General features: G+C 37.3%; 1 protein-coding gene across 7 annotated transcripts in view; it reads right to left on the reverse strand.

The window, feature by feature from the left end:
• Nucleotides 1–500: 500 nt before the first annotated feature.
• The window catches only part of LOC306864268 (AP2-associated protein kinase 1-like), a 39,555-nt gene continuing 13,171 nt past the window's right edge, over nt 501–26,884 (reverse strand). For 2 of the 7 annotated variants that reach the window (XM_079408176.1, XM_079408178.1), the window contains exons 6-21: nt 25,465–25,546; nt 24,463–24,595; nt 21,408–21,511; nt 21,159–21,244; nt 20,912–21,078; nt 18,424–18,506; nt 17,652–17,969; nt 16,416–16,591; nt 16,056–16,276; nt 15,744–15,824; nt 13,517–13,576; nt 12,512–12,616; nt 11,739–11,840; nt 10,479–10,589; nt 10,059–10,163; nt 501–1,805 (exon numbers count right to left, since the gene is read on the reverse strand). In XM_079408176.1, coding sequence (XP_079264302.1) covers nt 1,204–1,805; nt 10,059–10,163; nt 10,479–10,589; nt 11,739–11,840; nt 12,512–12,616; nt 13,517–13,576; nt 15,744–15,824; nt 16,056–16,276; nt 16,416–16,591; nt 17,652–17,969; nt 18,424–18,506; nt 20,912–21,078; nt 21,159–21,244; nt 21,408–21,511; nt 24,463–24,595; nt 25,465–25,546 — 2,536 coding nt within the window. In that variant the 3' untranslated portion in view covers nt 501–1,203. Of the gene's footprint in view, nt 1,806–7,760; nt 7,876–10,058; nt 10,164–10,478; nt 10,590–11,738; nt 11,841–12,511; nt 12,617–13,516; nt 13,577–15,743; nt 15,825–16,055; nt 16,277–16,415; nt 16,592–17,651; nt 17,970–18,423; nt 18,507–20,911; nt 21,079–21,158; nt 21,245–21,407; nt 21,512–24,462; nt 24,596–25,464; nt 25,547–26,884 lie in introns of those variants that run through there. The other 5 variants (XM_079408179.1, XM_079408181.1, XM_079408182.1 and 2 more) reach the window with 4 other exon arrangements.

The following is a 26,884-nucleotide window of genomic DNA, read 5'->3' on the forward strand; positions in this document are numbered from 1 at the left end:
ATATGAAAGTGGTCTGTAGGAGGCTCATGCTGCCATTCTGTTGCAGAATCCCCTACACACAACTTCCAAACATGTGCAGAGCATAAGAGGTTTTTTAACAGCAGTGGAATCTGCCAGCAATCTTTGAAGCACATTGGCTGTTATTTCAATACCTCAGCACTGCTTCATGACTCAGCGTTTAAGGCCAACACTCCATATGTCCTGAGATTCATCAATGACAGATCAAATGTGAATTCATCACAGCTTTCGAGTCAAGTACAGATAATAAAAAGAGCTGCTTATTTTTGCGTGAACCATCCCTTTAAGGCCTGTTATAACTTTTTTTTGTGGACGTATCCGTATCTCTTGATGTTGTTGCTCCCCAAATGCAACATGCTAATAAATGCTTTTGAAATAATTATATCTAAAATACAGAACTGAGATGGATAGACAAAATAAATAATACACAATCAGACTGTAATTCACATGCAAGCAATGAAAGAACAAAGACAAGGCATTTTAGCACACATGATTTATCATGTAGGAATATACAGTGAATATACAGCACGATTAAGGATTGTAAAAGTGCTTCAATGGTTTCACCTCATTAGACAGTTACTTACAATCTATTCCAGCCCAGCTTAGGAGCACCTACAGTACCTTGGGTTCAAGAAAAGGACAAGAACAGCAAAGAAACGTGATTCTCCAGCCATTTGTACCTGTCATAAGGCCTCAACACAATTCTGCCATCAGTTTCTGGATATTCTTCCAACTTTTAGACTCAAAAAGGTAGTTAGTACTTCAAAAAGTCTAAAAAACGTTGAATTGTTCCACTCAGCCACTCCCTTAGACAAAAACACTAGTAAACAGTGTAACAAAGGTCCATCATTTTCACATTTTATGTCCTTTTTAATACTGGACTCAATGTAAAAGAAAGAACATTTTTACTTTGTATAATATAAAAAAAGCTCAAACTGTTAAGAAAATAAATGGATGAATACATATCATAATCAAAAGATGAAATCCCTCTCTAAATGTCTGGTGGAGCGATGCACAGAGGAAGAACATTATAGTGAAGCTGAGCTAAAGTGCTGCGGTGATGCCAGAAAGCATCACGAGGACTGAGGTAATCGTCTCATGATAGACTACGCCAGATTTGCTTCCTCCACAGATACTACCAAGCACTGGGGTGACAGGACGGTGTGCTCGTGACTTTCTCAAACATTAAGGCTTTCCCAATGGGTCCCGAGGTTGGAATGGGGCTGCCAGGAATGGATCCATCACTGCTCGAACACCTACCGTCCAGGAATGAAGTGGGCCGACAGGGACGGAGCTCACGGCCGCCTGCTGGCCCACACTGGAGACCACGCGGTGTGCGGCAATGGGCTGCTGGGGCATTGGAGCCCCGGTGCAATGCGGAAACCGGATTTGACTGTGCACCGGTGCATGGGGTAGGATTGGCTCCTTGCCATTCGAGCACCTCATTACATGTTGTAGCTCAGACAGATCGTTCCTCCTGCAGAACGGAGCCTGGAGGAAGACGTCAGGCTGCGGATGGGCTCGCTGAAGTTGGGGAAATGGCGCGCCGGTGAAGATGTCCCTACCGTCATGTCCACACCCAGCGAATGGAGCATTTGAGAAGATGTCAGGGGAGGACGATGGCGAGAGTTTGAGAGACGTAGTGTTGAGGAGTTTGGAGTCTAGCAGCAGAAGCTTTGAGCCACTGCACACATGCAGAACCTCGTCTTCTTTTGCAGGAACCTCTGAGCTCTGGATGTTACTGGCTCCTGATGAAGAAACGTAGCCGTTGATGTTAGGTAGATCATCTGCAAAAGAGAATAAGCAAACAAGTTAAAACAAATTGAAGACTCCCTGTGGAGATTACATTTTTAAATGTTGGTTACATGTCTACCTAAGGTCTTTAATATGCTTAAAGAAGTGCAAATTCATAATTTAACACCACTGCGAAGCATTTCTCCTTAAAACTGCAGTGTACCAAAGTTGGTCTCAAAAATTCAGTTTGAAACAGCCCGTTTCCTACAGTCGCAAACATGTAACCAATCCCCTCAACTTGCAGAGTGGACGTACATTTATAATAAAAGCCATTTTAGAACAAAGACTTTATCTTCATGTTGAAACTGTTTTTATCTTTGTAATATACTGACAATCACCTTAAAAACACAGGTGGTAATGAGAAATCCACATGATGATTCAAAGTTGACCACAAGTAGCTTTTCCACAAGTTGAGGTGAATACTAATATATAGAAAGTGTACAAGCGTCGTATACAAAAATACAAAACACCATCATGGTAACACACAACATTTAAAATACATTATTTTAGCAACATTAATTTAACAACGCAAGATACAACATAAAACTTATTGTACATAAGGAAAATAAAACTTTAAATTTAATTTTTTTTTAAATTTAAAATTTTATGTCCAGTATTAAAAAGGACATAAAATGTGAAAATGATGGACCTTTTTTAAAATTTTCAGTAAATTTTTTAACTGTAAAATTACATTAAATTAGGTCCACTACAGTTTTCACCATATAGAATAAGGGAACATTAACCAACAGGTTTTTTTATGTAGCATTAGTCTTTTACTGTTAAAATTACAATCATTTTAAAAAAAAACATCCATCACCAGTCCAACCAAGCTATTCAAAAATAATCTACAGACGTCCCAACAATTCGAATATTAACGTCAACCCACATTTACCGTTTCTTCAGCATGTTAAGTATTTCAAATGTGGAGTCAAAATGACAAAAGTGGTCATTAACACACAGAAGCAGCAGAAACGGCTTGTTCAAGTGTAGATAATCGCACTTTTGAAGAAGGCTATTTTTGTGTTATGCAATGCCAGCAGGAACTGCACGGCCTGAAGCACAACAGCAAATTAGTTAGTTTTTGCTCCAAAGCTCTAATTTATTGATGAACTCCCTTGCTTTAAGTGCTCCTTTAAAGTCAATGCCATTTTGAAACTCCATAAAATCTCCAAAACGGCAAATTTTCTACAAGCATCCAGGCAAGTTTGGCTGCACTGGTTTGTGAAACTTTTTTTTTTGGAAGAGAATTGTGTTTGGTTTATGACTTAAGATGAATAAAAATAATAAGAACAACATACATAAGATTAATACTTAAAAGGTCTAAATCAGGCCTGGATGCTGCAACAAGTAGAACTAATTATTTAAAAAAAAAAGACCCCAGATGTCCTTAAAAGATGTTTTGTGGTTTCATGATTCCTCAAGATTCAAAAATGATTAACTTGAGCCACCTGGGCTTCTGTCTGCCAGTCCATTTCTTCCATCTAAATGCTATTTTGAAATATCCTTGGCTGTTCTATTAAATTGGCACCGTATCATGATTTCCAATCAGTAAACACACATTTAGGTCTCAGGTGGAAACAAATACATTTTATGAACATTCAGTCTATGTTGATTCTCCCAGAAAAATAGTGATCAAACGACAAAGGAAGAAGAGAAAGAGATGAGTGAGACCGACAACGGCCTCCACATGAACGAGGGAATCTTACCTGGAGAAGACAAGGCTGTGCGTGGCCCGAGTATCAACATGCGAATTAAAAAAAGATGATAAATATGTTTTGATTTATAAAGACGTTAAAAAATATGTAAACTGTTTAAAATGGTTTAACAAAATATGAAGATGACGATTGCATTTGTTTTTCACAATAAATGTCAAATATAGTTTATACAGTTTATAATAGTTTTATTTTCTTTAATTCCCCCAATTTTCTCTTTTGTTGAACAGTGACACAAACATTTCATTACTTAAAGAGTTAGTTTAGCCAAAAATGAAAATTCTGTCACTAATTACTCACCCTCATGTCGTTCCAAACCCGTAGGACCGCCGTTCATCTTCAGAACACAAATTAAGATATTTTTTGATGCTATGGGAGGGTCAGAGAGCTCTCGGGATGCATCAAGAATATCTTAATTTGTGTTCCGAAGATGAACGGCGGTCTTGGACATGGAACAACATGAGAGTAATTAATGACAGAATTTTCATTTTTGGGTGAACCAGCTCTTTAAGTCTAAAATACTGTTTGAATACAATTAAATTGTATAAATCATTATACAATATTGACATTTTAAATATATTTTAAAATAAAATAAAAAAATATAATTAAATAAATAATTTTTAAAATATGTAATTTTATATAAAATGTGTATCTTATTACTACTACTACAGAAATTCTAATAAAAATAATAACAACAAGATTCATATATTGGATTACATTATTATTATTATTAATTTAAAATAATAAATATTAAATGAATATAAATAATGAACAAAATGAACAAAAATAATAAACAGAAATAATGCTGCTGTGTCAACTCTGCTGCTGAGAGTGCTGTTTCAACATACAAATAATTAACACCGGCACAATTTACATTCACATTTACATGTTTATTTAACACCCCTTTCTTTGTTTATTGGTTTTCACAAAAATAGAAGGTGCACATGAACCCATCACTGTTCTAACACTGGGCTGAGGGTGTTTGCTACAGAGACCAATGAGGTTCCAACTCTGGGGATAAACATGGTCATAAATATGGTTTTTCTCTGAACAAAAACAGCACATAAAAGGAATCTTTGATTTTTGCACAACACCACAAGTCAAACACTACCCGCGGGGCAAAGACCTCTATTGAGAACTACAAGATGAAGCATTAGAATTGCATAGGTTAACATGAGAGTCTGCGAACGGCTGTACAGAGGATATAGAACGATCTCATAGTCGACACTGCCAACAACAAATATCAGTAATGGAGCCCCAGCAGCATCTCTTTTCCTGACGTACAGTGCAGTTCTGCAGTTTTTCACCAATGCCTCCAAACTAACAATACGCCTAGTAAAACATCCAAAGCTTTTATGACAACATGAGCTTGAAGTTCATTATTTTTTGTAATACTGTTGTTGTTTTGTTTTTTTAATTACAGAACTTTAGGGTGGGCGGTATAACTAAAATATTCTCTCACACATTTGTGTGTATGTTACAGTATATTGATTAGTTGGAAATCAAAAATGTGTGTGTGTGTGTGTGTGTGTGTGTGTGTGTATATATATATATATATATATATATATATATATATATATATATATATATATATATACACACATACACATTTGTTCAGCAAGGATGTATTAATTTTTGATGTGTGTGTGTGTGTGTGTGTGTGTGTGTGTATATATATATATACATATATATATATATATATACATATATATATATATATATATATATATATATATATAACACTTTTCTTCAGTAAGGATGTATTAAATTATGTTAAAGACTAAGACTATTACTATTTCAAATAAATGCTCTTCTTTCCAGAGTATAATTATTTCAATATTGACAATAATAAATATTAATAATAAATAATTTTTTATTGAGAAGCAAATCTGCATATTAGAATGATTTCCCAATGATCAACACTGAAGATTGGAATAATAATGCAGAAAATTCAGCTGCCATCACAGGAATAAATGGCACTTTATAATATATTAAATTAAATCTATAATTTCACAATATTTCAGATTTTACTGTATTTCTAATCAAATAAATGCAACCTTGGTGAGCCTAAGAGATGTTTATTGGCCCTAAAATTTTATTTATATATAGTTCAAAAGTTTGGGGTATATCAGGTATCAAATGGAAAAATAAACTTAATATTATGTAACAAGGTTAAACAAAAAAAAACTTACTGTAAAAAAAAAAATGATAATAAAAATCATCCATAAATAGAAAAAAAAAAAAAGTCAAATTTGACAGCATGGGAAAAGTCGTTAATATTTCATAACTGTGCAAACATATCTAAAGTGATGTAAGCAGTATGAGAAATCTCTACGGGGCCGCCCAGCCCTACTGCTGATGCCCAACTCATTTCAATGCCATTTACAGATTCAGCAATGTCAAAAAGCTGATGTTTTTGGGGTTTTTTTCTGATCTGATTAAAGAACTTTCAGTTTATAGCGCGTCACTGATTGGGATTCTGCTAACATCGTACAGCATTAAAGCGAGCATTTTCCACGCTCTTAATTTGAGCAGTCTAATGACCCTCAGTGAATGAAAAGATAACCTGTTCTTGAAACAGAGGTGCCTGCTGCGGGTCCAGCTGTCCGAACGAAGCAGATAAACCATGTCAAAGACAGAACGACCTCACAACTTTCAACGACTAAGACTAGCTACTTATTTACCTCACCATCCACTCATACACGCAAACACATACGTACAGTACTGATATGAAGATTGGCCACAGACATGTCTTAACTTCATATTGATAAACACTGCCATGCTTCGATATGCGTCTGATTCACGAGAACTGTGCAAGAAAGCATGGCATCGGGCAGTAGATTCGAGGATGAATTGTATGCGTACAGCGTTGAGGACCGTAGAGCATTTCCCTCAAGACTACAGCCTGTTTTTGTCGACGATATACATCGGAGAATAAAAGGCAATGAAAACTGATTTGCTCACGAATGCCGTCATACCGTGTCAGGATGCTTCAAGATTGTCCTCTTTTCTTTACTGACTTTGTTCAGCAATAACGATCTGGCCGTTAGAAGATGAAACCGACAATTTACATTCACAAATACGTCTCAACACACAGAACAAAGAGATAAAGTTTTCTCTTAAATAGGTTTCATATACACATATCTGCATTTATATATGGATACTCGATTCATACATTCATTCTCTATCACTCTATTCATATTCACATAATCTTAACCGTATATGAAATATTTCTTTTAAATTATCTCATAATGTATACTATGGGGTAAGATGGGGATATCCGAAGGAATTGCTGGATATTTGGACCAGATGCTTTATACACAGGAGGAACGAATCACTTTTGAGGGCGGGAGAGTCAGATACTGCAGATATACAACAATTTACATTGCGTCGAGCCAACGTACAACATCAATAGAGCTATTTACAAAGAAACAACAGAGAAATGATGGTATGGAGGTCGTGAGATGGCGAACAAGTACCACTGATGGCAACGAGGAGCTTCTAGTCGGTTTTAAAATCACTCTACGTGAAATATTAGGATCCGTTCGTACCCTGTGGTCAGTCTGGGCGAAGATATATTCTCACAAGCTGTGCTTGTCTACCTGCTGGTCTGTAAATATCCAGCGAAAACACTCCTGTCTGTAAGCATTTGGTTCACTTTGTACTTTAATTTTGGTCTGGAAGGAGCCAGCTGCATGAGTCTAAACCCATGTGTGTTTAATCTCGAGACGAGCTTACTGAGTGCCACTGAAGACACCGCTAACGACCGAAGAGAAGAACGATTGTGCACTCTTGACTGCGAGGCAGATGAAATGTGTAACGGTCATATATTCGTGTCCAAAGGAAGCACAGATATGGATGCCAGAGTAAACTGGATTTTGAGCCTGTAGAAAAAGGTCGCACCAGACTTAAAGACTCAAGTAAGAAACAAGCTGAACAAACTCATCAGGGAGATAAACGTCATGGTGCAGGGGAGGAAAGCGGAGTATGTCAAATCAAATGAGCGATGATGGTGATGACGACGACAACAACTGATGGACAACAGTGGCAGGGAAAGAAATAAAACGCAAGATGTGATGAAGAGGAAGAAACTGAAGCGACGGAATGATGAAAAACCGATTAAAGAGGGAAATGGATGATGAAAGAGGGTGTGGGTGGAGGATAGGACAAAGGAAAGCAGGAGGGATTAATGGGTAAAGGCAGAAGACTACAGCGGTTGGCGTCATCTTCAGCACTGCAGGAATTATCTGTACGGTCTAGAGGTCGATGAGCTGGTCCACCAGCAGCAGGGAACGGGCCAGGTTGGGCAGGCTGGACTCAGAGCTGCCACTGTTACTGCGAGAGTGACCTCCTAAAAGAGGCCAGATGGACAGGAAGGTTAGGGGTGGAGGAAAGGGAGAACAGCCAAATTAAGACAAGGAGAGGCCGAGGAAGGGGACAGTAGAAGAGAGAGAGAGAGAGAGAGAGAGAGAGAGAGAGAGAGAGAGAGAGAGAGAGAGAGAGAGAGAGAGAGAGAGAGAGAGAGAGAGACACAACGGTAAGTGAACGTTCACAAAAAGTCAAGAGAGACTGTTACGAGAGAACATGGAAAGGGTTGGGATTCAAAAATTTGGGGATTTCTTTCAAATAAATTATGAAGGAATTATAGATGATATTTGATTCAGTTAAAGACCTCACAAAACATGTAAAATATCAGATTAATTTGATCAATTTTTAGGAAAACCTCAGTGTTTCCTCCACCACTACTGAATCTATAAGTTGGGACAGAAAACATAAGCTCGTCTCAGTGTCGTTATTGTTAATGAAAACTCTTAAAAACTGAAATTAAATAAAGAGATAAAAATAGCTTTTCTTTTTTAAACTAAACATGCTGCCTTGACAACTAAATTAAAATAATTAGTTTAAATACTAAAATAAAAACTTTTTTTAATTACCAATATTAAAATGAAAAAAAAAAACTGAATAAAAAGCTAATTCAAAAAACTTAGAGAGCTCATATTAATAAATACTATAACTGTATATGAAACTAACATAACACTGGCTTGTCTGAATACCGCAAAATATTAAAAAGAACACAAAAACACTTCCTTATGCCAGACTGATTTGACAAAGAATGACTTGCTACAAAAGTACAAGCAAAGTACTTTTGTTATGTCAAACTCAAAATGAACTATTACTACGTATCTGCATTATGAGGCCTAAATCTGAAAAAAATACAGACTGGCAATGTAGAGATAGAGTAGACGTACATTCAACTTTTTTCAATAAACTGTATTAAACGCATAAAGATTTTGTATAATATTTTTTCAGAATATACTTAGGACCTGTTGCTTGCTTCAAAATACTTAAAATACTTAAACACTCTTACTAATACTTCAATACTTCAATGGAATGAAATAAAAAGTGGAACTAGAATTTCTATACAATTCCTATACCTAGTATTGCAAAGTGGTCAAAATAACTAGTCTCAATTCTGTTTATTTGCAACTACCAACAAAGAATGTGCTCAAGAATATACAGTTCTCATATACAGATAATGAACTAACTGCTTGGCATTCAAATGAGAGCAAGACGCAAATTGATCACTTACACTTTCTTAAAGGGGTCATCGGATGCCCATTTTCCACAAGTTGATATGATTCTTTAGGGTCTTAATGAAAAGTCTATAACATACTTTGGTTAAAATTTCTCAATGGTAGTGTAAAAAACACCACCTTTACTCTGTCAAAATCAGCTCTGTTTTCATCAAGCCATTTTTTAGTCCATGTTGCTTTAAATGCTAATGAACTCTGCTGACCCTGCCCTTCTCTTCCGTGTGGTGACGAGCGGTACGGTTTACTTAACTGGCTAACTAGCACGTTATTAGGAAAAGCAATTTGCAAAGATTCATAAAAAAAAATTTATACTCACTTCTTCTGTAGATGAAGCTGGATCACGAATGATTCGCGCGAACAGACGCATTTAGGCAGATCGGGGATCAGCGCATTCACTTCAAAGCGAAAGTAACCTTAATCGAAAGTAATGTTAATCCTTTGCGTCTTCAGCGGCTCAGATGTCGGGAGTAAATGATGATTGCTTTATTCATTATTACATCCAACAACAGAACACCTCAAATCGCTCAATCTGAGACGTTCTTGTCTTCCCCTGCACCGGAGCTGAAACAATGGTGGACGGACTGTTTACAGCTCACTCAGGGCGGGTCTAAGGTAAGATTTCATTCAGGGCGGGTCTTGTCAATCAACTATCGTGGGAGGGGCCTGTACAGAACTACGTAATTCTGACAGGAATCTCAGAACAGCCTGATTTGAGAAAGGGGATTTAAAAAAAAAACACTGGTTGGATTTTTATCATTATAGGATGGATGTGTACACACACATTTTTGTTCAAACAACTTGAAGTGAATTTTGCATCCGATGACCCCTTGTATATTAAAAAAAATAAATTATAATTATAATATATATGTGTGTGTGTGTGTGTGTGTGTGTGTGTGTGTGTGTATGTATGTATGTATATATGTGGCTTCCTAAAGCTCACCTTGAGAGTTTTTGGAGACCAGTACTGGTATGGGGTCAAATTCATCTTCATTGGCCATCTCAGCGCTCGGAGGCTCAAAGCCTGAGATCAAACAGGAGTCTGCAGCTGAGAGGCGATGAGGGCAAATGACAGTTCATGGGTAAAAGATTTAAGAGGGTGGGTAGGGAGAGACACAGATGGGTGAGAAAGACAGCACTGTTAGCATTATGTCAACACTGAAATAATCACATTATGTTCTTTGCCTGACACTTTCTTAGCAAACCTAAACAAATGTCTAGAAAGTTTATACAGTATGTTAATATCAATTAATTTTCATTATTAATAAAATGCACTTTACAGTTCCATCCCAAAGTTCTTTACATGCCTCACCAGGTCACATAAGCTATAAATGCCAGCAGAAAAAAAAGTGATTTGTTGTACCTGATATATTCTGGGAGGATCCTCCTGAGACAGGCGCAAAGTCATCCAGACATGAGGCAGAGCCAGAGGGGAGAGAACAGTCCAGCAAGGAGTCCTCTCCAATTAAAGTGTCTACAGTACAGAGGGGAGCAGAACCAGGGAAACATATGAAAACATTAAAACCATGAAATTGCTAACTACATAAAAATCAGGGGGGTCATATCTTATGAGTTTTTGTGAAAACAATTTTGACTTTTTGGTACGACCATTTCCTACTCTTTTCCAACTCTCAAAATTAAACTGGTGTACATTTTGCTGTATTTTTAGGTTTGTCAAGTCAAACAAACTTTGTGCTGCCCCATCTGGACACCAAACAGGCCTTACTGATGTGTAAATGTGAATAGTCATGTGCTTAACATCTGTCAGAAAGTTGTGGAGGTTCAAAAGTGCCTTTTGCAACTTGGTTTCAAAAACATGGTCTGGGAAGTTTTTCATTCTAAATTTTAAAATGCAGTCAAATTAGCAAAATATCGTAGGTAAAAAAGGTCCACTGTCAATTGTGTAGTGATCCATGAAGCACAGTTCACATAGAAATTAAGCATATAGAGTTAGTTCTGGAAGGTCACATGAGTCAAGCTTGCATCAGCTGACTCATCTACCTACATACGACACCTATCATTATCATCAATCGTTATTATTGCTGCTCTCCCTGTTCATTCATGACAGGCTGCATGGATGGGCAGGGAGTTTTGGCCCAGAACAGAACCATACCACCAAACCAAACTGTATGCTAAGCGTATAGTGGTCCTGACAGAAGTTACTTCAAACCAAGGAACTTTCTGTTGGGGCAACACAGCCAGTCTGCATGACCAACTTGAACCTGTTTCCAAATCTAAAATGGTAAATCTTTCGTCCAAAGGTGAAATTCCCAATCGTGTGGATTACTATTAAAAATGTAAAAATAATTGTAAAAAAAAAAAAAAAAAATTAAAACCACACCTTTAGTGCTTTCATTGTACATTGAATTCATATATGAACGAAAGATGAACGAAAATTCTCATATCACCCCTTTGAGCATCTCTGCATCTACCTGCTTAAAGCACAACATTCTGCATCCTTAACGTGGGGAAAAAGGATCCTGAATTTTTTTTTTATTTTTAAATCAGTTATAGTCTCAATCAATCTCTACACACAAAGTAAACATTCTGCCACCACTTATGTATTTGACTGGGTGTTAAAACGCTAGGCTGAGGCTCGTTCATCTCTGCTGCATATTTTTACCTGCCAGGGCTGATGATGCTGGTTCAGCTTCCACAGGGTGCAGCTGAGCCTGAGGGGGCTCCAAGCCAGGAATCAGAGAGTCCAAACACACTTCCGTTTTGGCTGGGAGTAAGACAGAGTGGGGAAAGTACACAAAAAAAAAAAAAAAAAACATGATACTGCACTGTAAATTACTCATCACATCAAACACCGTCACTGGTATCTTTAATAACATTCAAACCAATGATTCGCGTTTCATTCCGCTGGACATTGTACGATGCCTTCAACACAGAGACTTGCTGCATAGCCCCATCTATTCCCTGAACATAGGACATCATAAAAACATCCTTTCGCTACTTTGAGCCCTGCATGATAAATAGATTCTTTGAGTCATCTTGGAAAGGAGGCGTGTGCAAGTCAAATCAACTAAAACAGGTGTACCTCAGGTTTCGGTATTTGGCCCCCTCATCTTTTTGATATACACAATATTTCTGGGACCCATCACCAAGCAATAATTCACTCTGTTTTTCTACCAATGCAATGCCTTACACTACTCTACCTGTTGTCCCAGCCTTTTGTGTGTTGATTTCACAAGATCTCAACATTTACAAATCAAGTTAAATTTCATGTGTCAAAAAGACAACAATGAAAGCTATAACAAATAATACTGGGACTGGCTTGATCTGCATCAAACAACAAAAAGTGGAAAATGTTACTCGTCTCAGAGAACAGGACAGTGTTTAGTTTAGCTTTTGTAAAAGAAAAGCACAGAGAGAGTCAACAAAAGCTGTTACCATCTCTAATGTCATCCATGGAGCTGCCGAAAGGGTCGGCCATGGACAGCAGATCAGGCAGCATGAGAGAAATATCTGGAGACTTCAGGCCCTCTATCAGCTTCTCTGTAAGTCAGCCAGTGAAAATAGCCAGCGTTAGCCAGAATAAACAGAGAAATGCAGGAGTACAGAAACTGAGAGGAAAGCGAAAGGACAATGAAGGATTTGAAAGCCAGACTGATGATTAGAAAAAGGTAACTTTAACAAACAGAAATAAGCAACTGAAGAATTATCGATGGGTCTAAATTATACACTGCACAATGCAGGCTGAGAAGACAATGTAAAAAGAGCACTGGTCTTGGAAAAACGCAATTTCGTTCTGCTTTAGACTTTGTTGTTTGACTAAAATGACAAAATATTTTGAATTTGAACTAAATGAATAGGATAAAAACAAACCATTAAAAGGTAGGGTGGCTTATCTAAGTACTGATGCAGTAAATGCAGGAAGTGGGACAAAAATCAACAAATCAAAAGTTAACAAAAAGTTATGCCTAAAAATACACAAAAAAGAAATTGATAATGTATTGGTATGTCTTTTCAACCAGTATTAATGTATGATATCAAATGACAATTATTTCAGTAACTTTTACATTTACTTAGTTTTGTATATTTTCCATTTTCTGAATATTAAATTGATGATGTTGAAAGATATCTGAAAAAGCACAAGCAGATTTATGTAATTATTTATATTTTGTTTCTTTTTATATATGTGTATGTGTTATTTTGCTCTTAATTTGTTTTTGTTTTTTTATTGATTATTAAAACTTTCAATAATTTCTAGAAATGTCAGGTTGATTGTTCATACAAAAAAGAAAAAAAAAAGTGTTAAATAGTACATTAGTGTTTCCTTTGGTAGCAAAACTGTTACTGTGAATCACAACATTTCAAAGCATTGGTATTGTGGTGTGTGCACCGCAGTGTGTTTTGACCACTAAGGTGCATAGAGGTCGGGTAAGAGGTCATTACCTGGCACAGCTAGCAAACCAGCTCCCGGTTCTAAGCCCAGAATGTCAGCAGGTCTTTCAGCTGTATAAGAGCAGAGAAAGAGAAAATTGGAAATGCTAAAGTGGTCAAGAAGTGCTGAAAATGGGTGGCATTAAATGCTGGAGCATCAGTTTAAAGGGGTGGTTGATTGCGATTTCACACTTCCAACACAAATTTTAGGGATGGGTATTTCAGGCAAAAATAATATTCAAAAATCGCCTGGTATTATTCGATTATTATTAGAAAAATCGCACCCCTCCCCCGCACGCATAGGCTACAGTACACTACACACCCATAAACAGAGAGAGGGGGCGAGAGAGACCATTCACGCTTTCAATCTGTATGTTAACAAACTGTTTAATACATTAGGGAATAGGCTCTTAACTCAAGCTATATAATTGTAACGTGTTGAAACGTTAATAAAATACAACTGAATGACGGCATTTATTAACATAACAGTCCGTCGATTAGCATAAATCAATTGCTCATAAGGCTTCTAGGACATCAAAAATGAGCATGAACATCCCAGATAGCAAGCACACTAGGGCCGATTCCGGCTGAAATGCAGCACTGTCGGCTCAGTCTCGGCATTGGTGAGAAGATAATGGGCCAGAGCCGAGTCGACTCTACAAAACACTTCTGACAGACAGACGGCTTTTCCCTTTGGGCTGATCTCGGCTGAAAGCTGTTGTACTTACGGCAGGTCCGCACTCAGTGTAGTTGTGTGTATTTATTTACCTTCAGCCCGAGTTCCTTTTGTCACGGACGGCCCGCTGCTAGCGCTAGACTAAGGAAATCGAAAATCGTGACCCATCCCTAACACATTTATATTCAAACAACTTGAAAAGTGAATTTTGCATCCGATGACCCCTTTAATCCTGTTCCTCGCATTCCCTGCTCTCCACACGCTCTGCATCTCTCTCTCATTCAGATCATAATACATTACATTTACATTTAGTCATTTGGCAGACGCTTTTATCCAAAGCAACTTACATTGTTAAAAAAACATCTATACGAAGAGCATTAAGACGGCATTATAATGAAAAGGCGCGCTTTGATTTTGAATGGCGAAGACGTGCACACCCAACTGCTTTTCATGGAACTTACGTAATTACCCATTATGCAGTGTGATATAGCCTGGTTCGTTGGTCCGTTGGATCGGATTGCTTTCTCACTACAACCGAACTGCTCCAGAGTTAGTTTTCAATCGAGCCGAGATCACCTCATTCAGGCGGTCTCGGACCGATTGTTTTGGCGCGGATCCGAGCCCGATTGCCGTGTTCACATATGCCCAAACTAATCGAGCTAAGGGGGGGAAATGTGCCAGGTTCCAAAACAACGGGCCAGGTCACATAGCTATGAGAAGCGTTAAACGTGCGGTTGCCATACTGTATTAAAGCTTTAATCAGGATAAAACAGTATATTAAAAGCTAACAGAACCAGTAGCATTTACAAATAACAGCATATCTAAAACAACAGAGACAACAACAAATAAAAAACATACCATTAAGAGCCGTGTGTTTGCACAGGTTCTGCGAGATACTCGTCACTAATATCCTCTGCATCTCAATTGGGCTCAAATTGATAAGCAATATTGACAACGTCATTTTTTACAATACAACCGGAGCACATGCCGCTGAGCTGAGGGGCGTGGCATTTAGACGCGCACTGGCGGTTTAGAGAATCACGACACACTGAGCCAGCTAACCAATCTGAGCCCATCGCATATTTCTGAGGGAGGGGCTTCATAAAAACAGGAAATCATCAGTGCGTTAATAGGAGAAGGGACAGAGTTTTTTTAAAAACATTAACATGTTAGACTGAATCCCATAAACACAATCAAGCCTACAAAAAAAAAAAACAGTTAACCACCCCTTTAAACAAAGGAAGCAGGCAGACTCAGCAGGGATGCTGAGGTAACTGGTGGGCCTTGATTCATCTTAATACGAGTCTCCTGCCGATTCTTGCAGTTTGACTACCTCAGATGCACTGAACATGTGCCATCATACAGTGAGGGAGGCCAGTAATGGTAAGAAATAAAGCAAGAGATTGACAGAAAATGGCCAAATACAGACAAAAAAGGAGTCGTGATGTCACTATTAAGGACATCTACAATATATTCGCAATGATTTATATTTATTAAGTGAATTCAATTCACTCAAATTTATGTAAGAGTGGAACATTAGTTTAGGGCTGATGGTACACCTACCAGAGGATGGAGGAGCAGGTTCTGCAGCTTCCAGCCCAGGAATAAGACTCTCAGTAGCAGCAATCAGAGGTTCAACAGGCTCTGCAAACAGAAAAAAAAAAAAAAAAAAAAAAAAAACTTTAATACATTAATAATTCAATAGCAAAATTCATTTCTCACCAACCCACCAATGCATAATACAATATGCAGTAAAAAACTGTTTTTGACTCTCCACACACACACACACACACACACACACACACACACATGGATGTGATGTGATAAGATAAGATGTGATAAGATTTACAGTAGTCTGTGAGAAAGTAAAGTTACCGTCAGCTAGCTTGGTGAAGTCTTTGTTGAGCAGGTCCTCAGCTGTAAGTTTGGAGAAATTGTCATCACCAAAGGGATTCCAGGTAGGCTGGTCAGGGGGGCTTTTCAGGCTAGCGGCTGAGGCAGGAGCTTGAGGAACAGAAGTGCTATCCTGCAGGGCAGGCTGGTACACACTCTGCTGGGAGGACTGGGGAGAGTCGGATGGGGTGGCGCTGGCTGACCTAATTGTGCCCAAATAAAGAAATAAGTGCTCAGACAATAGTTTTAAGTAAGTTCAAAGCTGACAAAACATTTCTTCTTGGCTATGTAGGGAGTATAATAGCAGTGTCTCTCTCTACATTTATATGTTAGATTTCTCACTTTGACTTGTTAAGGCTGGCCTCTGCTGTGGCCGCCTGCAGCTGCTGAGTGGACTGGCTGACTGGAACACCGAACATAGCGCTTTGAGTGACATCACTCTGAATGCGTCTGTGCCCCGCCTTCTGGGCCGTCCTTGGGGATGAGGGAGGAGTTTGGGAAAGGCCAGGGGCCGCAGGCTGAGGAAATGGCAGCAGGATAAGTAAGAACACTTAAAATACAGAGAACTTAGAGGGACATAAAATTTAGATGCAGTGAAATGGCATGAATTTTAAACAAAACATGAAAACCCAAAAGGTGCATGCAGATAAGAAATAAATATTAAAAACTGATAATTTCCAACATTTCCTTTTTTCTATAAAAAAATTGTTCAGACAAAATTGTTGTCAGACTCAGAAATCTCTTGGTTGTTTGTGGTAACAAGTTTTTTATAAACTCCAAAATAACATTTATACTCACATGTAGTATTAGCTACACTACTGTTCAAAAGTTTGGGGTTATTTATATGTAATAATAAATGGTGTTCTGAAGGACCATTTGATGCTGAAGACTGAAGTAACGGCTACTACAAATTCAGCTTTGCCACCACAGGAATAAATTATGTTTTAAAATATAATTAAATAGATAACAGTTCTTTTAAACTGTAATATTTCACAATATAACTAACTAATTTTTTGATCAAGTACATGCTGCCACGTTGAGCCTATGAAAATTCTTTAAAAAAAACAAAAACTTATCTTAGTGTATACAGTGAATAGTAAATATATGGAAAAATAGTAGTGTAAACAGTAAATTATTTCTATTGTCCTTCTTTCTGATGCTAAAGTCATTTCCATGTCAACTGATCTAAATATAATGGATATTTACTACACTGTCTGAAAAATTGGATTTCATCACTTCATCATCTGAACTGACAAACACTTCAGAATGTGGTGTAAACGAAGCCTAGAAACCATAAAATTAACAACACTTCAGTAAATCAAAACTGAAAGCATACAATTCTAATTATTTCAACAAAAACATTGTCTGTCACAATTTTTAGACAATCTTCAGAGCAAATAAACCAAAACGTGCAAACATCCCTCACACAATCAAAACCATCTACAACGATCCAAAATAAACCAAGGATGGACAGATGGAGGCAACACAATGGATGAGGCGCATCATTAGTGAGTGTGAGGCGGCCAGTGCTTTGAATTAAATGGGACAGAGCAGCATGCACACGATGGAGGTGATTACCCTCTCCTCTGCCTTCTCTGGGCTGATTTGGGATTGAGGCGCTGGCTGCTGGACAGTGGGCGGCACTGCTGCAGGCTCAGCCTGTGCTGGAGGCGGGGCACCAGGCGGCTGAGTGGCAGTGGGCTGGATGGGCACCTGCTGCTGCTGAGCCACAGACGCCTGCTTACGACGGGCGCTCCGTGCAGGCGCGGTAGGCGGAGCGGGGCTGGATGGAGGAGGAGTGGCTACTGCTTTCTGAGGGGCGGGGCAGCCAGTTGCAACTGGAACACCCCCTCCTGCTACTGTAGTCGCAGCTGTGATGGGGATGGGCTGCACGGGCTGTCACACAGACAACTATACTATGATGTGAACCATAAATGTGACCTTTACATATCAATGTTACTTTAGTTTAATAAATGCAATCTACAGGCTGGAACAGAAATTCTTTTTACCCAGACTTGAAATAAGATTGGCATCTCTCACAATCAATAAGTAAGTTTGAGGTGGGGCTATTTGTACATCCTACCAACTGGAAATCAGTCATCTTTGTGATCACATTTTTTGGCACAGAAATTACACATTCTGTTATGAAATTAAACTTAATGAAGTAAAATTAGAACAGCGCTACACTGTGCTTTTATGCCATTTTATCTTCCTAGTTAACCAAAATTCTTGCAACTTCTTAATACCCTAAAATACTTCCTGCTCTGTAATAGACTTTAAAATTAAAAAGAGCTGAGCATTGTAGGTTTTGATTAGTGCAGTGAGGTACAGACAAAGTAAAGAGACTCACCGTTTTCTGCTGAGGGGCCGGAGATGCCTGGGCTTTCTGGGAATGTAGTGCTGCTGCCGGCTGAGCCAAGTTCATGTTGACAGCTAAGAAACACACAGAAAACAATTGTGCATTTTAATAATAATTCATTTTGAATGAATAATAATATCTCATAAGAGAAATCAGCCAAACTTAAGACCGACAATAAAAAATATATAATTAAAAATATATATAAAAATATTAAGGCTGTCACTAACGATTATTTTCATAAACAAGTAAATCGAGGAATCAGATAATTCTAAATAATTTTTTTAAATTAATAAAAATATACCTAAAAGAACAATAGCCTTTAAAATGGCTTAAAATTAGTGTTAATTTTGTTAATAAAAACTATGACGAAAAATGTTCGTTGACTAGCTTTACCGACAAACAAGCTGGAATTTAGCGATCTAAATGAAAGAGTCACTTAACCAGTCTGTGTTCTGTCATGAGATCTCGACTATTATTTGCGATTGTGATTGCTGAATAAATGCACTTACTCAACCGCTGATGTTTTAATAGAGAATTAGTGGAATTACTTGGAATTTCAATGTTATAATATTTTTTGCTTGTTTTAGCAGTTTTCATAATGTAGACAGAGAAATTGCATAAGTCTTTGGTATTAATTTATATAATAAAAAGCCTATAATAAATCAGCACACTAGATCAGGTAAAATACACCATGTATGCGTCCACATTCAATTGATTTGTGCTTACTGGTGAAAGTGCAATTTCTAAAATGACAACAATCATTACGATTACAATTTTGAGCAAAAATAATTTTGATCAGTTTAACCATGAAAAACATGATGAAAATTTGATGCTCATACATTTCATTGACAAACTTTACTAAACAAAAACAGGATAAGCTTGACTAAATATGATCAAAACTAACAAGGACATTTAACACGGGACTAAGACTAAAATTTAAAATAGCCAACAAAATTAACCCTACTTAAAATACATATATAATAGCAATGAGGCAATACTAATTGGTTCAAATAAAGTATCAAAAGCAAGTAATCGTATGGATTTATTGAACAAAACTGTTAAAATACATAGAACCGGTTTCACAGACAAGGCTTAGACTAAACCAGGATTAGGCCATAGATCATTTAGGACATTTAAGTAATTTTTATAAACATGCCTTAGTAAAAATATTACTGGTGTGCATTTTGAGACAAAATAAAGGCACTGATATATATTAAGATCAGTCAGAGCAAGTTTCTTTCAGTTGAAACAGCTCAGACTTAGATTTTAGCCTGGGATTAGGTTTAAGCCTTGTCCGTGAAACCGGGTGTAATGTATTTTAAACAACAGAACTTAAGTACAAGAGATGCACCGACTGCAATTTTCTTGGCCGATTCAGATTTTTTTGTAATTGTGACCTGCTTATACCGTTTTTGCCGATTCCGATTTTCTTTCCAAAAACATTAATTTACAGCATATAAAAACAAATCTATACTTTAATGTGGAGTATCCCTTTAATGTGGAAAATGCAATTATAGTTTTATGTATGAAACCAAACCAGAAGGTGCCGGCAAATGACTATTTGAATTAGTGAGTCATTTAGTCCTTCATCCAACAGATTCGTTCAAACAGTAATGAAACACTGCTGTGTTGCTCGGAGACACAAAACAGTTCTGCTGTGGCTTTGATTGGAACCATTTTCATCCGCAAAATTGAGCAAAAACAGTCAATGTTGTCTATAAATGAAAGTCACTTCATTTTAACTTCTTGTTTATTGAACTACTATTGTATGAAATCAAATTGCAATCATGTTGAAACATTCTGGTAGTGCAACGTTGCATACCTAAATCATATTTATAATATATAATTTAGGTACGACGGCCTGATGATTGTTTTTACACTTACTTATCTAATCCTTGTTTAATATTGTCTAAACATTTAATTCAAATGTCCACTTAAACGTTATATTTGGCCTTTACTTTACAACAAAAATTTTAGGAAATGAGGATTTGAGCTTTTCTTTTGAAATTGCAATGAACAGTTAGCATATTGAGAAAGATACTGATGTATTCTCCTGTGTTTGCATAGGTTTTAAAACTATTTACCTTCAAATCTGATGAAATGGCCATCATTGCATTCCCAGTTGAGTTTTATAATAAACCCAAACTCCGCAATATGCAGAGATGGAGTTTGAGATGCTCTACACATGTAAATGATAACAGTTCATGTGGAGCAGCATTTACTGTGAACTAGGGCTGCAACAATGCAATATTTACATTTAATATTTATAAGAATTATATCTTTACTATAAATCTGTGTATAACATGTTAATAATGTTCCAAATGTTGTTAAAGACGTACATTACACAAGTTCAGAAACAAACAAAACCGCTATTACGTTTCAGTTCTGCTATTGGTTCAGAGATGGCATACTGTAGCTGTAAGCTTATTTTATGCTTGCATACATGTAAGTGTTGAAGAACAGTTCATAATATTGGTACCTATCGGCTGGGCGGCCCCAGCGGGCAGGTTAGCCCTCTTGCGCGGGGTCAGGGCAGCAGGCTGGATGGGCAAGATGCCCCCTAGTGACTGGGACTGGGAATGTGCTGCTTTGGGCCGCTGGCGTGGGGTGATAGAGGTTTCAGTGGTGGGAATGGGGTCTGTAAGTCTAAGGGACAAAACATGGAGACACAAATTTCAGGTTAAATTTACCAACCACAGAGTACTATGGAGTCTCTGGACAAATACCTCGCCTTGGTCTGCGTTTGGCTCTTCTTTGCGGCTGCTTCGCTTGCTCGGATTGGCTCAGGAAGTTTAGCAGGAATGGGAGAATTCTGGGGGAACATATTTCAGATTAGTCTTGTTTTTATGATTTCAGGCATTCCTGCATGCTGACACACACAAGCACGCAATCCAACAACTGATCCCAGAAGTAAAAGCACTGACCCAACAACAGGCTGAGAGTGACCGCAGAGGAGAGGAAGGAAAGAGACTAACCTTGACGTTTTGGACAGGGCAGTCCCGCCTGGCCAGTTTGAAAGCAAAGTAGGACACCAGATAAATGTCAGGCCTCTTATCAGGGTCTGGTTCCAGCATGTACCCTGACAAAATCACCACCACAAAGAGAAGGACAGAGGAGGGAGAGCAGGAGAAACAGAGATTGAGTGTCACCACGTGACAGACAGAAGAAGGGCAGAGCAGATGAACGGTATTTAGTGTTTATTGATATAAGGAAGTTGAAGGAATAGTTAATCCAAAAATGAGTCTACTTACCCTTAAATTATTAAAAAACCATTTGTACTTTCATGAAACAAAGCGTATCCTTGCTTATGTATTATGTATATGCTTTTATATGTATATGTGTTTATATTTATTGGAGATGCACTGATGTATCGGCTGATTTTTGATTATTTTAAAGCCATCGGCATATCGGAAACAGCATGAAAAGGGCAGATACCGATGGTTTATTAATTAACGGCATGGAGACAATGAGTTGCATGTCTGTTGCATAATTCAACGTTTTTCTCTGGGCAAAATAATTAAATACTTGCCAAAACAAAATAAAATCTGTACAAAACAATGTGTCAGATGGCATAGTACAGCCTATGCAAATGTGACGCTAACGCATCCAACAGTGAAATGTCCATGCTCAGCTGTAAAGTCATCATAGGTAAGTGCAATGGCAATGAATTATCCAAGGATACGTCACGAACCACCAAGCAATAGGCCTACATTTAAGTGATGATGAATGGCAGGTAATAGTCAGCTTTTTGTGCGTTTGAAACCAGCAAAAAAATGGCAGTATAGTGCAGAACGGTGGTGATGGCGCAGTGGATAAGACACATGCCTTTGGTGTGAGAGACCCGGGTTCGAATCCACTGTGAGACACCAATGTGTCCCTGAGCAAGACACTTAATCCCTAGTTGCTCCAGAACCACCAAGCAATAGGCGTGCGACCTCTGACATATATAGCAATTGTAAGTCGCTTTGGATAAAAGCGTCAGCTAAATGAATAACTGTAAATGTAAATGTAGAACACCGATTCACACAAGCTCACATCACACACCCGCAGTGCTTCTGTGAACGGAGAAAACAGAATAAAACTATATAGGCAACATAAAAAGGAATATATGGGCCTATACACAAAATATATTTCACTTAAATCATTAACAGATGAACAAAACGAAAGAAGAAATTGTGCTGAGTTTAGAATAATTGTGTCAAAGCAACTGCACAATATCAAAAAAGGAAAATAATGTGTCAATAAGTTTAAATAGTGTCTTTGCGATCAGGTCGACGATATCGCTGGAAATGAAGCGTCCCCAACTAAGCAAGCCAGAGGCGACAGCGGCAAGGAACCAAAACTCCATCAAGCATACTGGCAAAAGGCATCAAGTGAAGACGACCCCTCACTGAGAGCAGCATGAACTCTGAACAAGCTTTTATATACTTCAGAGAACAAACACCTGACAGAGAGCACTACATTGATTAGACCCCAGATTCCATGCTCTGCCTCATCTACAGAAAGACCAGCACAAGAATGTTTTCCATTAACTGAAGGACAAGCAATCTGCTCCCAAGAAAAGAGCATTAGAAGATCATCTTGAACTTTTCATGAACAAGCTGCACAAGCCATTAGTAACATTCAGAAATGAAAATAAAGGAAGCTGTACACTCAAATGGTGTGAAGAGAATGCTAGGCTGTACCCACTTCTTGCAAAAGAATCTCTCTCCACACCAACCACCTCTGTCCTTAATGAAAGGGTTTTCTTCATCAGGAGGGGATATTGTAAATGTGTAGAGATATCAGTTTCTGCTGGAAAATGTGGATATGCTGACATTTCTTAAAAACACAGTACAGGCACAGTCTTAGTTTGTTAAGATATTTATTTTATTTTATACTAGGGGGTCGTTGAATGCTTGAATCTGATTGGCTGACGAACGTTCTAAGGAGTGCAATTATTTTCAGGGAAACGCACGTCGAACGTAGTTCCAGGCACCACATAACATGTCCATATCAGTTCGCCAAATGATTTGCGTTATTTCAAGGGTCCTTACAGCCTAAAACAGCTAAAGGACTATTGAGAGACGCACAGACTCAGAGGTAATCGCTCTCTCCTCTCATAACTTATTTATTAACTGCAATCAACTACTCAAGCCTCCGTTACGGTTTAAAATTACGTTTTGGAATTAGCAAGGATGAGATGGGAGAGTTGGATGAGATGGGAGAGAAATAATCCTACTCACAATAGCGATTTAAGTAGAAAAACCAGACGAATGCCTTGAAATATATCATCTGATCAATGTTTTGAGGTGTGGCAACCGTAGTATAAGCGAAATAATTGACTTTGGTCCATTGAATTATTAGAAAAATAATGCACACCCGAGGTGCAACGTATGATTCATTTATTAATTTATCTGATTTGGGATTTGATTTCAAATTTCAATTGTTTTTTGTTACTTGACATAAGATATTTCAATTTCACACAGAAATGTGAGAAATAATACAAAGACACTTTGAAAAATCGTATAGTGAAACCAGTATCGCATTGTGAGTTGACTAAATCGTTACGTCCCTACTTTGCATGTTTACTTGCCTCTTTGTGATTAATGGCTAAATCACTTAAAATAAAAGCGTCTGCTAAATTAAGAAATGTAACTACAACTCAATCCCTGACAAAAATCAAAAAACATCTGAAAACACAAAAAAAAGCTTGTACAGTTATAAGCAACTTCTGAAAATTAGCATTATTAGCATGAATCGCTTGTTGTACACCAAGCAAGTGCACACACTGATAAGATACGCGATACAGTATGAGACCAAAGTAATCTAATTTCATAACCAGTCACCTTTGCTATCATCAATGACTAGGATTTTCAAGGATTTCGATTTTGTGTTCAATGGAGGAAAGAAATGACACGAGGGTGCATAAACTACTAAACATTTCACTTTTGGCTGAACTACACCTTTCAAGTGTGACCCACTGAGCCAGTGGTGAGACAGCGACAGAAACCTGGTGCGGAACATGAGCAGAGAGGGGCCAATACTTACGGATGAGACGGTGCATGTCCTGTGAGTAACGAGAATTGTCTGGAATGGTGAAGTTGCCATCACAGATGGCCACCTGACTCTCACCGAAGGGCAATGTGAAAAAACAGAGTTTATAAAGCAGACAGCCCATTGCCTGAAAGAAAGAAAAAAACAAGTCATTACACAGTATGGAAAAAACGACTTTTGATTGAGGCCTTTATATCATATAATAGCCTTGAATAAAATTACTGCCACTCTTTGATATCAGATTAGTCTAGTTTTGAAGGACTTTAAAAATACATTCAAAGGCAATTACCAGAATACTATGTTGTATGCTTTAAGAGACATATTCTGTCTTTCTGTAGAATTGGATCATTTCACATTTCTGGCACACGAAACGATTGCAATTTAATTCCTCTCTGACTTTTACGCTTTATATCCTCCAGTACAGCTCTGTTAAATAAATCTTTGTGATATCACAGTTGTCATTTTACATCTTTGGCAGGGATTCTGTTGTTGTGAAAGGGATGTTGTATGATGCTGGTAGTATTTGTAATGTGTAACCTGTTGATGTTTGTTTGTAGTTGTTAATTGTTGTTGTTGCCACAGATAAAAATTTCTGAAAGGACAATAAACCAAACTAACTAACTTGCATTATGCAAATGCACAATAACAATGCATCAAGTACTATCCCTTCCACATAAATCTGAGCTTCTGTTCTAACCAGCCACAACAATGAAAAGCAGAGACACAGGACATTTAGTCAGTCACCAGGCTTCCATTTACAATGCGCATCCTCACCCACTGTGTAAAACCTCATTGGTACATGCATATGATACCAAAACTTGTTAAATACAAATTCTGGTCAAAATGCAACGTTTTGTAATTTCTTCTGTAACGCTGACATCAATATAACCAGTAACCAAGTAGCCATTCAGGTGTTGATTTAGGCATGGAACATCAATTCAAAACGGGGATGAAAAAGTCACTGACTGCTTTTATAACTTTGATATCATTAATTACCCAGATGTCTGCTTTAGTGGTGATGATTTTGCCGTTGTACAGATTCACCATTTCAGGAGCGCGATAAGACAATGTTGTGTACCTAAACAAAACAGACATTATTGTTTTTTAGAAAACACTGTATTGTAACTAGTATGATATATCTGTGACCATAATTGAATTGTTCAATGTAGTGTTTTTTTTTTATTTTATTTTTATTAATGACAGTATAATGTTGACTGTATTGGAAGCAGACAATAAAATATATTCCATGCATGTTTTCTAATGTGCTAAACATTATTTATATTGACTCGATTCACTTTGATCAAAAGATATTGCACTTCCAATAGTTAATAAGAAATGTCAATACATTCAAATTTCAAAATTCTAGGTTAAAATATAAATAGTACAGTAAAACAGGAGTGACTGAACTTACAAAAAGAACTAAAGTAAAATGCTGTTCCAAACAGTGGCAATCAGACATTTTTCAAGGGAGAATGATATGTACCATCATATTTATCATGTGTTTTGTTGAAAATTAGACTCCTCCAAACATACACTACTGTTCAAAAGTTTAGGGTCAGTAAAATTTATTTTATATTTTTGAAAGTAGTATCTTTTACGCACACCAAAAACAGTAATATTGTGAAATATTAATGTATGAAAATTTCTTATCACGATTATAGTGACCAAAATGATCAGTGTTAACATTATTATCATGTTGTTAAAATGTGCTGGAAATGTTCAAAACGTACTGACACATAAATCGTTTAACCAAGTTTTGTATTTAAAATCAACGAACAACAAATAAAATTACTTTTTTGTTGCCATAAACACTTAGACGTTAACATTACCAATGATGTCCGGATTTTAAATGACAACGTGACTGAAAATAGTTTATCTAATAGCATGTATGAAATGTTTGAATAAAGCTTTGAAAACGTTTCGGAAAACGGTAAACCTCACTTTTCAGCCCTTAAATAAAGAAAAGGGGTTAAGACAAAATGACACTTGATTAATACATGATCATATGAATTTTATCTGCTCCATAATTAATTCTTTATACCTTATCTGAATTGTTTAAATGTGTCGAATCCACATAAGTTTGTTTTTTTATCAACAAGGGTCAAAGTTTACAGCTGGGCCAAAAAAAATTATTATCTGCACACAGGTTGCATGTAAATGTAACTTTAAATCCACTCTCTGACAATAGGTGGCGCTTATGGAATAGCAGAAATTTGTTGTAATGGTAATTAAAATATGAAACAGTAATACTAACCGTGGGGAATTTTATCATGATTTATCATCAAACTGATAATTGTTCCATCCCTAATATTATGTTAATATGCAATTTATTCCTGTAATGCAATTCTGAATGTTCAGCATCATTACTCCAGTTTTCAGTGTCACATCCTTCAGTGATCATTCTAATATGCTGATT

This window comes from Barbus barbus, assembly GCF_936440315.1.
Source record: "Barbus barbus genome assembly, chromosome: 45".
Taxonomy (NCBI): Eukaryota; Metazoa; Chordata; class Actinopteri; order Cypriniformes; family Cyprinidae; genus Barbus; species Barbus barbus.